The sequence below is a fragment of the Prionailurus viverrinus genome, chromosome B3, assembly GCF_022837055.1.
Source record: "Prionailurus viverrinus isolate Anna chromosome B3, UM_Priviv_1.0, whole genome shotgun sequence".
Lineage (NCBI taxonomy): Eukaryota > Metazoa > Chordata > Mammalia > Carnivora > Felidae > Prionailurus > Prionailurus viverrinus.
Genome location: NC_062566.1, coordinates 127878189 through 127893846, shown reverse-complemented (window position 1 = coordinate 127893846; position 15658 = coordinate 127878189). Strand labels below are relative to the sequence as shown.

The 15658-nt window shown below is 38.9% G+C and overlaps 1 protein-coding gene across 6 annotated transcripts in view; it reads right to left on the bottom strand.

Moving 5' to 3' along the window:
- The window catches only part of ZC3H14 (zinc finger CCCH-type containing 14), a 47146-nt gene that overhangs the window by 9680 nt on the left and 21808 nt on the right, over positions 1–15658 (bottom strand). For 5 of the 6 annotated variants that reach the window (XM_047861750.1, XM_047861753.1, XM_047861749.1 and 2 more), the window contains one exon: positions 3007–3081. In XM_047861750.1, the coding sequence (XP_047717706.1) occupies positions 3007–3081 (75 nt within the window). Of the gene's footprint in view, positions 1–3006; positions 3082–7894; positions 8728–15658 lie in introns of those variants that run through there. The other variant, XM_047861754.1, reaches the window with a different exon arrangement.

The window sequence follows — 15658 nt, the reverse complement described above, 5'->3', positions numbered from 1 at the left end:
TAGTTTGAAGTCTTCGTGGGGCTCTCAGTTTTGAAGTTGAAATAAGAGGAGAGAGAAGAGAAACAGCATCCAAACTAAAGGTGAACTAAGCGTTTCATTAACAAAGTGTCACAGTCAGTGCCGCCATCCCCACTGCACCCTCACGGGGAGTGGAAGGAGCGGATTTCCCTCCCTCCCATGTCACGGAGACCAGCATGCCCTCTGCTGCTCTTCAATGGCACGAGAGGTGCCCAGCTGGCAAAGGCAGAGTACAGAACTCGGTCCGAGGCTGCCGCCTGCTTCTCACCACCCTGCACTTGGCCAAGTAGCTCTAACAGTTTGCATCTTGGAAGAAGAGAGAAGAGATGAAGATAATGCTCAGGGCAGGACACAGGAAAAAGTTAACATTTTAAGGGGCGGGACAGGAGGAGAGGAGATGAGAACGGAGAATGAAATGGGATCAGCAGAAGAACAGAGATGGTGAAGTCCTGGAAGCCAAATGATCAAAGACCAAAGGAAACACTGGAGATGACATGTCACATATGACAGGGTTTAGAAAAGTGGGCACTGAAAACTGAGCTTTCCGTCCTACAAGCGTCACCAACCTCCTCTGCAAGGTTAACATTACCACCTGGGTCAAGCAGACAGACACAAGTTAGGGACATCTTCTGTGAAGACCACAGGCTGAACCCATGCATTTTGTTTCCTCCTAAAATCCCAATGAAATGTCAATAAAGGGTTAGATTATTAAAACATAAAGTCACAAAGAAAATAACTATAAAAGGAGAGACAACCACATTTTGCAAGTCAAAAGCTAAGACCTGCAAAAGCTGAGTCTTAAGCCAGTAATGAGACATTCCAATGTGGATCCCAAGATTCTCCAAAGGCTGAGAAGCCGGTAGCACAGGGACTCTGGGAAGGGGTGGGGAGAAAGACAAGGCAAATACAGGTATGTTTAAGTGTCTATTTCAGAAGCAGTTATTTCTTCCTAAACTATAAATCTGTTCTGTCATTTCTGACCCTTACCACACCTGTTGCCCTAAAATGAAGTTTTCTGGACTCACTGGAGACGTGCTTTCTCACTGGCCAGTATCGGAGAGGCCTATAAATGCAGCATCGTGGTCTTTGACAGAATGGTGCTACAACAACAACTAAACGTATAGTACTGAAATTTTAAAAAGCAGTTAGATTTCTTGATAACCTTTGACTATTTTCTCCCTTGGAGACAGGCAGAACTTAAGACTCTTGGAAAGGCCAAACCAGAGGGTCTCTAGACCAAGAGATGCCGGCATGTTGAAAGAAACACCATTCTGAAAACAGGGAGGAGGTGTGAGCAAACATTACATAGTAATTAACGTTGAGGTACCTCCCCTAGCCTCTTTTCCTCACTTCGCTTCCAGAACACTGGCACCCAATCCACTATTCTGAGAGATCTTTCTGTGGAGAACCTCACCAGTCTAAGAGGAAAAGCCTAAAAACAGCGACATCAGGGCATCCCTAACTAAAGAGACAAAACAAACGAGTCTCCACTGCAGGATCTATATTCAAATGTGAAGTCACAAGCTCTCCATCCTAACTAATGAACCCAGAATGCCTATCAGCTTTTTGAGTGTCCCACTCATAAATATAAGACAACCAAGGATCCCCAGACATCTGTGGAAAACCTGTCATGAAAGACAGCAGTCAAAACAAACAACCTGGAGAAAATGAGACCAAGAAGGGAGGGGAGAAAATACCCAAAATTATCTTTAATATCCTCAGAGAAATAAAAGAAACTGTTGCATACATGAAACAAGTCAGTATATGAAAAATAAATAAGGGGAATATGCAGAAACAAGAGGACTCCCAGAATAAAAACCACGACAGGAGATAAGCAAAGGCTATAGTCCTTGTAGGACTAGATGCTTCAAACTGTATGTGCACCATGGAGAAAAGGAAAAATTAAAGAAAACAAAAAGAATGCAGAAATGTCAGTGAAGTGGATACAACACACACAGAGCTTAGCTGCCAAATATTTTGAAAGAAAATACCCTTACGTAGAAAACAGGATGGAATGTTGAGAGATGACAGCAACATCAAGGATGGGGAGTATTTAAATACTTTCACAGGCAAAAAGGAGAAGCCAGGAGAGGGGCAGGATTAAGATTATAGGAGTATGGGGACACTAGTGTTCATCGACTGGGTAGGATCTAGCATCTGGGTGGAAGGGGACCCTGAAAGATGACAAGTTCTTCTTGCTGAGACAGAGGTAGGTGGGGTAAGGAAATATACCTACTGACTGTGGAAGCCTGAGCAAGGGGGAAGAAGCAAGAGCCACAGGGAGGGGTCAAGGCACCACCAGAGCTTCCAACAACGGGCAGGTTTGGGGAAATAAAAGGAAGCAGGAGAAAAGAAGGTTTCTGAATTTAAGGCTGCAGGTGACCAATGGCCCCTCTGTTACTCAGTGGACATTTACTAGGGTCTGCGCATGCATCTGGCAGGGCGAGCACTGAGAACATAGATAAGTAAGGCACTAGTCCCTGTCCTAAAGCAGACCGTGGCATGTGTGTGTTTGTGGGGGGTGGAGGAGACAGGCAAACAATGAAGTTACAGTGGCTCTAAGAACAACAAATTCCAAGTGTGGCCCTGGTGAGGCAATTCTAAAGTGAAGTGGAAGTGAGGATAAGGCAGAACAGGCTAAGGAACATAAAAGCAGCTCAAGACAATGGCAAAGCAGGGCAGAAAGGAAAGAAGGTTAGGGATTCAAACTGTCCCTGGAGCAGGAAGTGACTGCCAGCAGATTCCAGGGACTCAGGTGAAACGACATCAAAGCAAGAAAGATTCTGAATGAGACGAAACATACGAACACCATATAACATGAAGAAAATGCAGATCTTGTCTCCTGGCCCTAAAATATTTTCACAGATCTAAATATAGCATCTTAGGGCAGGATCTAAGATATACAGAATACATTAAATGAGGTGTAAGAAATGGAAATAGCAACTGAAAAATGCTAGATTAAGATGAAAATTTAAGATGATTACCAACCTTGACTGATCTGCAGAGTTTCTGCCATTACTGGGTCGATTTGTAGTCGGGATAACAACTGCCTCTGTGGAGCTCCTAGGATACAAATTTTCAAATTTTACTAAGTTTTTTTTTTTTTTTTTAAATTTTTTTTTTTCAACATTTATTTATTTTTGGGACAGAGAGAGACAGAGCATGAATGGGGGAGGGGCAGAGAGAGAGGGACACACAGAATCAGAAGCAGGCTCCAGGCTCTGAGCCATCAGCCCAGAGCCTGACGCGGGGCTCGAACTCACGGGCCGCGAGATCGTGACCTGGCTGAAGTCGGACGCTTAACCGACTGCGCCACCCAGGCGCCCCAAATTTTACTAAGTTTTAAAAACAAACAATACATGTATATTTCCAGAAATGAAGCCTAAAATAATCTTACTAGGTTCTTAAAGTCTTTAAAAAAACAACAACAACAAACTTATAGCTTCAACATGGCAATTTAATAATATTTATAGACCAAATTCCTTGTTGTTCTTTTGTCTGGAAGCCAGTTTTCTTGGACCAGAGGTAAAGCCTCAGAATAAAGGTAAAAGGCTGGAAAAGCCAGGAGGTGGTACTGTGTAGACACACACCTTGAGCCATAGTTGACAGGCGACAGCCAACTCCAAGATCAAAATAAGAAACATCTCCCTCCATCACCTGGGCTCTCACCATTACAACCCACTCCCCCACCCCTGGAACTGCAAACCAAAACACAGCAGAGTTATCTGATCGTTTCCAAAAGACAAACTATAAGCATGGACTGAGATGAAGAGAACAATGAGCAAGTATGACGTTCAGAGGTCTGGAGCCCAGATCCTACAGCAGCATGAATCTCCTGTGAGAAAACATACTTAGCTGGAGTATTATTTCGTAAATGGGTTCATAATCTCCTCACAGTTACACTTCAAAGATAGGATGGAAAGAAGTCACACTTCTCCAAACTGCCCGCCGCCACCATAGTGCTTAGGAGGTTATCAGGCGCACACCTGATCTAAAACCAAAGTGTATCGATAACGCATTAACATAATTATTCACCATGAGCAAGTGGCATTTATTCCAGGAACGCAACGATGGTTCAATGTCCACAATCAATCAACATGCCACACCACAGTAACAAAACAAAGATTAAGAATCTTATGATTATCTCAAGAGGTGCAGAAATAGCATCTGACAAAATCTGACATCCATTTATGATAAAAACTCAGCCAGGGGCACGTGGCTGGCTCAGTCTGTTGAGCGTCTGACTCTTGATTTTGGGTTGTGGGATCTAGCCCCACGTTGTACTCCACACTGAGCATGAAGCCTGTTTAAAATTCTCTCTCTCTCCCCTCTGCCCCTCTCCCTGGCTTGTGTGCGCTCTACAATAAAAAAATAAAATAAACAAACCTCAGCCAAACGGATATAGAGGTTCTTCAACATAATAAAGGACAAACTCACAGCTAATATCCTAAAGTGAAAAGCTACAAGCTTTTCCTCTGAGATGAGGAATAAGCAAGGATGTTCATTCTTGCCACCTCTATTTAACACAGTACAGGAAGTCCTAGCCATGAGACAAAAAAAAAAAAAAAAAAAAAAGGAAAAAAGGCACCCACACTGGAAAGGAAGAGATGATTAATATACAAAACACTAAAGACTCAACCAAAAAACTATTAGAATAAATGAATTCTGTAAAGTTGCAAGATATAAAATATACAGAAATCTGTTTCTATTCACTAGTAACAAAGTAGCAGAATAAGAAATTGAGAAAACAATCCCACTTACAACTGCACCAAAGAGAATAAAATATTGAGGAATAAATTTAATCAAGGAGGTAAAAAACCTATATTCAGAAAACTGTCGGATGAAAAGAAAATGAAGATGATACAAATAAATGGAAAGATACAACATGCTCATGGATTGGAAGAAATAACAGTGCTAAAATGTGCAAAGTACCCCATTAATCTATGATAAAAAAAGGCAAGAATCTACAGCAGGAAAAAAGAGTCTCTTCAATAAATGGTATTTAGAAAATGGGCAACTACATGAGAATAAAAGGAACTGGACCACTTTCTTCCAGTAATGCAAAAATAAATTTGAAATAAACATCTAAATAGAAGACCTGAAATCATTAAAAAGGGGGGGGGCAGTAAAATCTTGGGTATCACTCTCAGCAGTATTTCTTTGGATTTGTCTCCTTAGGCAAGGGCAACAAAGGAAAACAACTGGGACTCCATCAAACTAAAAAGCTTCTGCATAGTAACAAAAAGGCAGGGCACCTGGGTGGCTCAGTCCATTAAGGGTCCCAACTCTTGATTTCAACTCAGGTCATGATCTCATGGTTCGTGGGTTCAAGCCCTGCACTGGACTCCACGTCAGCGTGGAGGCTGCTTGGGATTCTCTTTCTCTGCCCTTCCCGTTTGCTTGAGTGCATTCTCACTTGCTCTCAAAATAAACTTAAAAAAAATAAATAAAACAATGCTTCTTACTGAATGGAGATATTTGCAAATGACCTATTAAGGAATTAATATCCAAAATATATAAAGAATTCATAAAACACCAAAAAAACCCAATCTGATTTTTTAAAACAAGGGCAGAGGAGGGGTTGCCTGGGTGGCTCAGTCAGTTAAGTGTCCAACTCTTGATCTCAACTCAGGTCGTCATCTCATGGTTCATGAGACTGAGCATGGTATGGCTCCATGCTATAAGCGTGCAGCCTGCTTGGGATTCTCTCTTCCACTCTCGTGCACGCCTTGCACTCTCTCAAAACAAATACATGAACATTAAGAAAAAAAACAAAACACCCAAATCTTTAAGAAAAGCAAGTGAGCACAGGAGCTGAATCAGGTATTTTTTAAAGACATAGAGATAGCCAACAAATGGAAGATGTTCCAACATCTAAACCAAAATGAGATACCACCTCACACCTGTCAGAATGACTAGTATCCACAAGGCAAGAAATAACAAGTCTTGGCAAGGATGTAGAGAAAAGGGAATGTTCACATACTGCTGGTGGGAATGGAAGTTGGTGCAGCCACTGTGAAAAACAGTAATTAAAAATTAAAATTAAAACTACAAATACCAATGGTACCCAGGTGGCTCAGTTGGTTAAACATCCAACTCTTGATCTCAGCTCAGGTCATGATCTCACAGTTCATGAGATTGAGCCCCACATAGGGCTCTACACTGACAGCAGGGAGTCTGCTTGGGATTCTCAGTCTCCCTCTCTCTGCCCCTCCCCTGCACACAAATGCTCTCTCTCAAAATAAATCCATAAAGTTCAAAAAAAAAATTTCTTAAATATAGAAATACATACGGTACACTAGATACCATAGGATCCAGTTAATTCCACTTCTGGGTATCTGCCCCCAAGAAAATGAAAACACTAATTTGCAAAAATATATGCACCCTTATGTTTACTGCATTACTTACAAGAACCAAAATATGCAAGCAATCTCAGTGTCCACAGACAGATGAATGGATAATGATGTGATACATACATACACATACACACACACACACACACACACTCAGGAACATTACTCCACCATAAAAAAGAATGGTATCTTGCCATTTGCAACAGATGGACGGTACTAAGTAAAGTAAGAGAAAAACAAGTACCATATGATTTCCACTTACATGTAGAATCTAAAAAACAGTACTAATGAACACAAGACAGAAACAGACTCACAGATACAGAGAACTAGTGGTTGCAGTAGGGGAAGAACAAATAGGTAAAGAGGATTAAGAGGTTCAAACTTCCAGTTATAGTCAGAGATGGTACTACAAATCATGGTGACAATTTCATAATGTATGTAAATGTCAAATCACTATGCACACCTGAAACTAATACTGCACTGTCAACTATACTTCACTTAAACTTAAAAATCAAAAAAGTTGGGGCGCCTGGGTGGCGCAGTCGGTTAAGCGTCCGACTTCAGCCAGGTCACGATCTCGCGGTCCGGGAGTTCGAGCCCCGCGTCGGGCTCTGGGCTGATGGCTCAGAGCCTGGAGCCTGTTTCCGATTCTGTGTCTCCCTCTCTCTCTGCCCCTCCCCCGTTCATGCTGTCTCTCTCTGTCCCAAAAATAAATAAATGTTGGAAAAAAAAAAATTTTTTTTTTAAATCAAAAAAGTAAAACAAAAGTGGTACAGTACAGTGTAGAAAGGGATGTGACTGACAGAGTTCCAAATACTAAAATATAGTAAGATGACTGTTACTACTTTTTAGTGTATATATTACTAATAGTTTCATAAGGACAAACTTTGCTCACTCAGTACATGTACATAAGTTGGCAACTGCCTGCCAACTACCATGTTTCGCTAAAAGGGGTTTTTCATTTTAAAAACTATACTCCATTCAAAATTCTATCAGCTATTTTCTTTTAAAATAGAAGTTAACATAATACTCTTTAGTGGTATGCCAAAAAGAATTCCTTCCAAAATTATCATAGCAAAAACACAGCAAATCCTGGTAAGTTAACCTCAAATACAGATGTCATTTGGTCAAGTTGTACTCTGTAGGACAGCTCGGGAAACTGATAAATATTAGGGTTATAGGAAGCTCTTCCAATTGTAGTATTACTACAGGTCCCTTTAACACAATGAACAATGAAAGAATTACACGTTTTAAGAGATTTCACGACAGATACATGAAAGAGGACTATTCTCTCACATTTCAAGTTTTGTTTCTCTATGTTCATCTCTCTTGAAAACATTTTACAGAGATCCACTAAAGAGAATACTGGTAACTTCCAGGCTTCTAAATTAATCATACAGACTCCAACTTTGCTGTTTAAAGGTCCGTGAAGTTCAAGTTTTGTGACTTGCTGCCTCTATATATAGACAACTAGTGAGTTGTCTCAAAAGTTATCTATAAGATATCACATACTAAAAATTTACCTTTTTCAATGTTTCTAAGGAAACCAATTATTTTTACATCAGTAGTCCTTGACTGTGATTCAAAATCTACTTCCTCTTGAAGATCTTCAAACTGTTTATTGCATTCAGATGTTGATGTTGAGCATTCATTCATTTTAACCTCCAAAGATGAGATTTTTGCTTCATTCTGTGACACTCTAACATTTAAATCAGAAAGATTTGCTTCCACTGTCAAAACTGCTGCTTTCATTCCCTTAATTTCACTGATATCAGTTGATATTTTCCTTAAAAGATGGGAAATATTGTCTAGCTCATTCAGTGAACAAGAGGAACTTGTTACAGAACCTAAGTCAATTGGCCCAGGTGAGAAGAAAATCGGTAAAGATGGTGATGGAAACCTTGAAGACATTTTCATAAAATTCTCTCTCCCTCTTAATATTTGGCAATTTTTCCTTCACAGCCCATTATATTGTTTCATAAAAATAAAAAGTGATTAAGGCTGTTATTAAAAAGTATTAAGAGTGAATAACATCTTAAAACCTACAACTAAAAAGATAGGATTGTACATTTCTGGAGTCAGAACTCAAAAGTAAACTTGAAAATGGTAAACAAACCAGACCAATGTTCTCTTTGCTACAACTAAGAAGCCTTAATTAATATGAAGCCATGTATATCTTGTAAGCCCTATTTAAAGCTCCTCTCCAAACAATAAACCCTATTATTGCCTACAAAATAATTCTGGCTTCTGATTGGCTGAAAGTAGACACGTGACACACAAAGAATTTTCTATTATTTACCTCATCTGACAAGGAGCACTGAAGATCTGAAGTCAAAATTATAATATTAAGTACTTTATACCTGGATATGACATGAATTTAACATATTTCTGTCCCTTTATTAAACTATAATTTTCAGGATTGAAATTATTTTTAAGTTGTTTTATTTAGTATCTTGAGTTTCATTTACCCTTGAAATAGTACAGCACAGTTTTTAGCATATCCTTTATAGGGAGAGGGTTGGTAGGGTATTAGACCCACAATCACAGACCTCTTAAAATATATATGGTAATACTGCAATTCAGCTGCATGAATATGGTATGGTAGGAATTTATAGATAAGAGAAATGAAGACTTGGCCTTGGTTTGATGATAGACTATTATTAGATGAGTGATTCTTCTCCCACTGTGTGGGTTATCTTTTCATTTTGATAGCATCCTTTGAAACACCGAAGTTTTTAATTTAGATTAAGTCCAACTTATCAATTTTTTTCTTTGGTTGCTTGTGCTTTTGAGTGTCACATCTGAGAAACGACTGCCTAATCCCAGCTCATTTAGGTTTACATGTACTTTTTTCCTAAGAGTTTTATGATTCTAGCTCTTACATGTAGGTCTTGGATCCATTTTTTAGTTAATTTACATAAGGTAAGGGTCCAACTTCATTCTTTGCCTGTGGGTATCCAGTTGTCCAGCACCATTTGTTGAAATGAGTGTATTTATTCCCCACTGAACTCTCTTGGCATTCTTGTTGAAAATCAACTTACCAGAAATGTACCAGTTTATTTCCAGACTCTCAATTTGATTCTACTAATTTGTATGTATATCCTTAGGCTAGTGCTAGTCAATTGCTCTGTCATAGGTTCTCCAACTGGAAAATGTAAGTCCTCCAACTTTCTTATTTTTTAGTAGTTTTGGCTATTCTAGGTCCTTTTGGTTTCCATATGAATTTTAGGACCAGTTGCCAATTTCTTCAAAAAAGCCAGCAGGAATTTTAACATAAATGGAGGTGAATTCATGTATCAATTTGGGGGAGGATCACCATCTTAACGATATTAAAATCTTCTAATTCAAGAACATGAAACGTCTTTCTGTGGCTTTAGTTTTCATTTTTACTTTGGTTACTAGCCAAGCAACAAGTAAGTTGTACAAAGATGCAAGATGGTGGACATGGCTCCCCATAGCCTCTACAAAAGAATTCTTATGATGAGTTGTAACCTTTGGTTTCCCAGTTAAAGAGATGGTGCTCACAATAACTGAAAAAAGAAAAAGTACTGAAATTTATAAAAGAATCTTTATTCATTAATCAACTGTATCTGTAAACTTAATCTAATTCCTTAAAATCTTTAGGTAGAAAGTAATTTTCACAATTTACAATGCTTTGGACTCATAACAGAAATAAGAGCCCTAGCTGACAGGTCTCTGTAGTATAAACATTAGGAAGAACAGCACATCCTTAGCCAAACGCTAAGAAAACCAGTTGGCTCACTAGAGGGCAGCAAATTTCACTTCAAAGAGAGAAGCAGGAAAGGGCTCTAACAGAAGAGTAACAAAATGTCTAAAAAGAGCCCATTTGAGGCTTCCTATTATCAACTATTGTTCCCGGCCCAACTTTAGAATGCAAAGTAAGAAAAGATCCTTCCACAGATTCCAATGTAAATATCTACCAGCAGAGGGCATTTACATATTCTAAGGAAAGTGGAGTACAGAAAGGTTAAGGTCACGGAGTAAGCAGCAGTATCTGGATTAACACCTAAGCAGTCTGACTCCCTCAGTCCATACTCCTAATCACCATGTCATTATACTTTTCTCCAGGCATACGAAGTAGAACAAAACATGTCACTGAGAAACTCACGTGATGTATTTTATATGTACATATATGGTGTGCATATAAATATACATGTAATTCTATTTTCACAGAAAAGACATACATGTACATACATATGAAAAAAATGCCAAGACGACTACAAACTGTTTTACGTGCAGTGCTTACCTCTGAGGAAGGCAACGGCAGAACTAAGGGGAGATTTTCTTTTTGTCTGAATATAAACACTCCTCTCTTTGCTAAGACTCCTTCAAAATGCTTTTAGTCCAACATGATACACTGGGCATATGCATTCATAGCCTCTCCTTCTGGAGAGTCCGTAAAAATGAAGTAAAGAACTTAAGGACAAAATCCTAACAACATACAACAGTGGCCTCCAAACTGAGTTTCTAAGATTACCCACTGAGGTAGAGGGAGAAATAACCAGAAATTTTACTGCATTAGAAATACTTATATCCCTATCCTCCTTAGGGTCCTATTTTAACATGTTCTACCATACTTACCAATCAATAACAGTGGGATAGATGTAAATCAAATACTTACAGAATGTACACAGTAAAAAATGATTTCAGTACACAAAAAATTTATGTAATCACAAATTATATCACACATTTAAAGACATGGGTTAGGAAGGGGATCACAGCAGATGAGATTTCAACAACCTCTGGAAAACAATATCTATGGACAAATACCGTCTGTGAGGCAGAGCAGAAAAGCCAGAAACCCTGGGAAAGCTGCGAGATAACACGTTCATTAAGACACAAGGATTTACTGAGCTCCTACTGTCTGGTACCATTCTGGGCACTCAATCACAGCAATGAACAACACACACACACACACACACACACACACACACACACACACCCCGCCCCGGTCAGAGAACTTACATTCTGGTGGGGAGGGGAAGAAGATGAACCTCAAAAAACCCAAAATGTATGTTAAAGTATAACATGTTTTATGTTGATAACCTGAGCCTGGATAAAAAATATCTGAACTATGAAAGCATGAAATGCCTTTTAGATAAGAAGTACTATGGTGAAAAATAAAGCTTTAGAAAAAGTGGGTTACGGAGTGGGGGGCTAGAGAGCACTTCACAGGGATGACTTCTGAGTTATATGGACATAAGGAAAAAAATATGCCAGGGTAAAAGGTGAAAGCATCTCAGACATGCTGTTCTTTGAGTGCTCTGGAAGAGGAACACACCAAGTATATCTGGTGGATAGCAAAGAAAAGCAGCCGGAGGGAGAAGGTGGTAGGTGACAACATCAGGAAGGAATCTTACTTTTATACGTGGGTGTGTAATGGGGAGCCACCAGAAAGGTTCTGAGAAGGGGAGAAGCATGATCTCACTGACAGTTTAAAAGAAACACTTGCTACTGTGTGCAACAGACTGTAGGAGGCCGAGTTTGAAAGCAGACAGACCAGTAAGGACACTATTCTGATAAGGCAAGTCACGGATGATGGCTTAACCTAGGATGGTAGAGGCAGAACTGATAAGGAATAGGTAAATTTAAATATACTCTGAAGGCAGACGTGGACAGGATTTGGTAAAGGTGGAAGGAAGAAGGAACATAAAAGGGAAAAGGAAAAGAAGAGAGAGAGAGGAAAGGAATGGTTCTAAGCTTGAAAGAACAGCATTAGGTTTCTGGCTTGAGCAACTAGAAGAGTGGTGCTGCCATTAACTAGAATGAGGAAGACTGCAGGAGATAGTAATTAGGTTTCAGATAAGCTTAAAATAATTTACAGTATATCCAAGAAGAAATGTAGAATAAGCAGTTGCACAGGAATTAGGAATTCAGATGCAAAGTCTTAGCTGGAGATATAAATTTGGGAGTTGATAACGAACGTTGAGATAATTAACTTGGATGACATGTAACAAAAGAGCATCCAACTGTGAGAAGTGAGGAACAAAGAAGACTACAAAGGACGTGAAACAGAAAACAAGGTTTACGAATGATACAGCCTCAGACATTTTTTTAAAAAATTAAATGTTTTGGGGTGCCTAGCTGGCTGAGGAGAATATGAGACTCTTGATCTTAGGGTCAGGAGTCCAAGCCTCAAGTTGGGCATGGAGCCTACTTATAAAAAAAAAAAAAAAAAAATTAAATGTTTTAAAAAGGAATTCAACAAATTATCTGGGGAGAATCTAGACAGCTAGCAGGAGTGTAAACACTTCCAAGGAAACGCCTCTACAATTTCAAGGCCAATTGCAGCTCCTTGTAAAACACTTTTCTTTCTTTTTTTTTGGGGGGGGGGGGGAAGAGAGAGAGATAGAGAGAACATGTGTGCCGAGGGGCAAGAAGCAGGGGGTGGAGAGAGAGAGAATGAATCGCAAGCAGGTTCCACTCAGCATGGAGCCCGATGCAGGGCTTGATCCCATGATCCTGGGTCAGGATCATGACCTGAGCTGAAATCAAAAGTCAGACACTCAACAGACCGAGCCACCTAGACACCCCACTGTTTGCTTTATTTAAACAAAACCCACAGCAAAGCTTTAGCCCACACAATTCTAGGTAAGCCTCTTTACTGCCTTTTCTTAAACTAGGAACTGTGTGTCTGCAGACATTTTTAAAAAGAGCCTACACATAAAAGAGAAAAAAAAAATGGACTCTGAAGGAAACCATCAATTAGGGCACAAAATATAATTAAAAAAAAAATCCTCTAATTATGTTCAGATAAATTTGAAGTAATACTGAATCCACAAAACAAGATACATAAACGGAACAAAGAGCTTATAGAAATTTTAAAATACGTTTGCCTTAAAAAAAAAAAACAAAAACGGAGGAAGGTAATAAAGTCAATAAAACATCCCAAAGTAGCATAAGATCAAGTAAAAAATGAGGAGAAAAAAGAGAAAAATCAAAGCAGGAAGTTTATCATCCAACTAGTAACAGAATTCCCAAAAGAGAACAATGAAAAAAGAACATGGTTTTAAAGAAATAATTTATAAAGAGAATTCCCCAGACTAAAAGCATGGATTTTCAAATTAAAAAGGTACAAAAGGTACCCAATCCAAAAGTGACTGACTAGCACCTATGTTTATCACAGCAAATTTCAGACCTCAAGAACACAAAGAAAATCCTAAAACTTCCCAGAGAAATGAATCCCAGGTATTCTATAATGGAGTAAGAATCACATGAGCAACCAACTCCTCAGCATAAACATGAGAAGCCTCAAGATAATGAAGCCATGCCTTCAAAGTTGTGAGGAAAATTCAATTTGGAATTCTGTACCTATCCAAAGTATCAGTTAAGTACAAGGATATCTTTAAGAGTTCTAAGTACTCAGAAAAATTTACCTGTCATCCTTTTTAAGTTTCTTCATGATGTGGTGACAAAATGGAAGAATATACAGAGAAGACAATGAGATCCAGGAAACGCAGGGAAAACTCAGGGGAGGAGTTAAGTCCTGGAATGACAGCCTTGAAGCAAACCTAGTAAGCAACCAAATAAGCAAAAAAGGACAAAAGCTTGGGGCGCCTGGGTGGCTCAGTCGGTTAAGCGGCCGACTTCGGCTCAGGTCATGATCTCGCGGTCTGTGAGTTCAAGCCCCCCGTCGGGCTCTGTGCTGACAGCTCAGAGCCTGGAGCCTGTTTCAGATTCTGTGTCTCCCTCTCTCTCTGACCCTCCCCCGTTCATGCTCTGTCTCTCTGTCTCAAAAGTAAATAAATGTGAAAAAAAATTAAAAAAAAAAAAAAAAAAGGACAGAAGCTCTAAGATGAAGGTCCCTAAGAAAAGGGGAACCCAAAGACTTAACAGCATAAAATGACAGATTTTTTGGCCATAATAAAGGTAGGCAATATAATAAGGGGGGAAGGGGGGAAGAACCTAAGAAAAACAAAAAATTGTCCAAGAGTGGAAAAAAAAAAGACTCTAGGGAACCCCTAGCAAAGAGCTGCAGACAAAAAGTAAATCTGGTCCTCTATGAAGTATTATTCATATAGTCTCAATAATGTAAATATGCTGTTTATTGGTTCTCCACTTTTAGTCAATTTACAAAGAGTAGTCGTCTTAACTAGGAAAATACAACAAAATGTGTATCTGATCATCCTTAGCAATATAGAAGTACAGATGGCAGAGCTTAGAAGGTGTGGTGAGAAAAGATGTAGTTTAAAAAAGATATAGTTTAAAAAGGCACATAAATATCCTTATCTTTTGGGAGTCAAAATATACTGAAATATAGTAATCTCACAAAAAATAAATATTTAGATGTATTCCTTAAAATAATAAAAGTAGCCAATAAATGAACCAAAAGATAGTGATTTTACTGTATGGGCCTAAAAAGCAGGGAAAAGTGTTAGATCCTGATATACCGTAGCAAAGAACTAAAAGATACCACCTACAAGTTTGTGAATTAAGAAACACTGGTTATAAAACATATTATAGACATGAAAAAAATTAAAGACATAAACATAAGCTTTTAAAAGCGGTAGCCCTCTGGGGTGCCTGGGTGGCTCAGTCGGTTAGGCATGTGACTCCTGATTTCCATTCAGGTCATGATGTCACAGTTCATGGATTTGAGTGCTGCATCAGGCTCTGCACTGACAGTGTGGAGCCTGCTTGGGACCCTCTCTCTTCCTCACTCTTTGCCCCTCCCCCACTCACACACACACTCTTTCTCTCTCAAAAATAAATAAACTTAAAAAAAAAAAGTGGTAGCCCTCTGGGAAGAACCAGTGTGGAGAAGAACGAAGCAAAGAATGTTGCTTTTTATGTTAAATTTTTCAATGCTAGTTGATTAATTTCTAATCTATCAGCAAGCATTACAAAGATTTGTTTTTCCAAATTTTCTATGGTGAATGTATATTTCATAGCGTAAAATATTTTATTTAAATGTTTTTTATACAACACATACAAAATAGGGAAATAAAGGAAATCCATGCCTAGACACATCGTAGTAAAACTGCAGAACATCAAAGACAAAGAAGATCTTGAAAGCAGCCAGAGAAAGGACAGATCACCTACAAAGGAACGACAGACAATTAGAATGACACAGGTCCACTCAACAATAATGGAAGCCAGAAAACAATGGAATAATATATACAAGATGTTGAGAACAAATAACTGTTGTTACCCTAGATTTGGGTATCCAGCAAAATTACACACAACAAGGGGGGGAAAAAACCAGATAAACATTCTTGGCAAATTTAGACAAACAGACCAATTCTTAAAGAAACTTCCAAAGAATA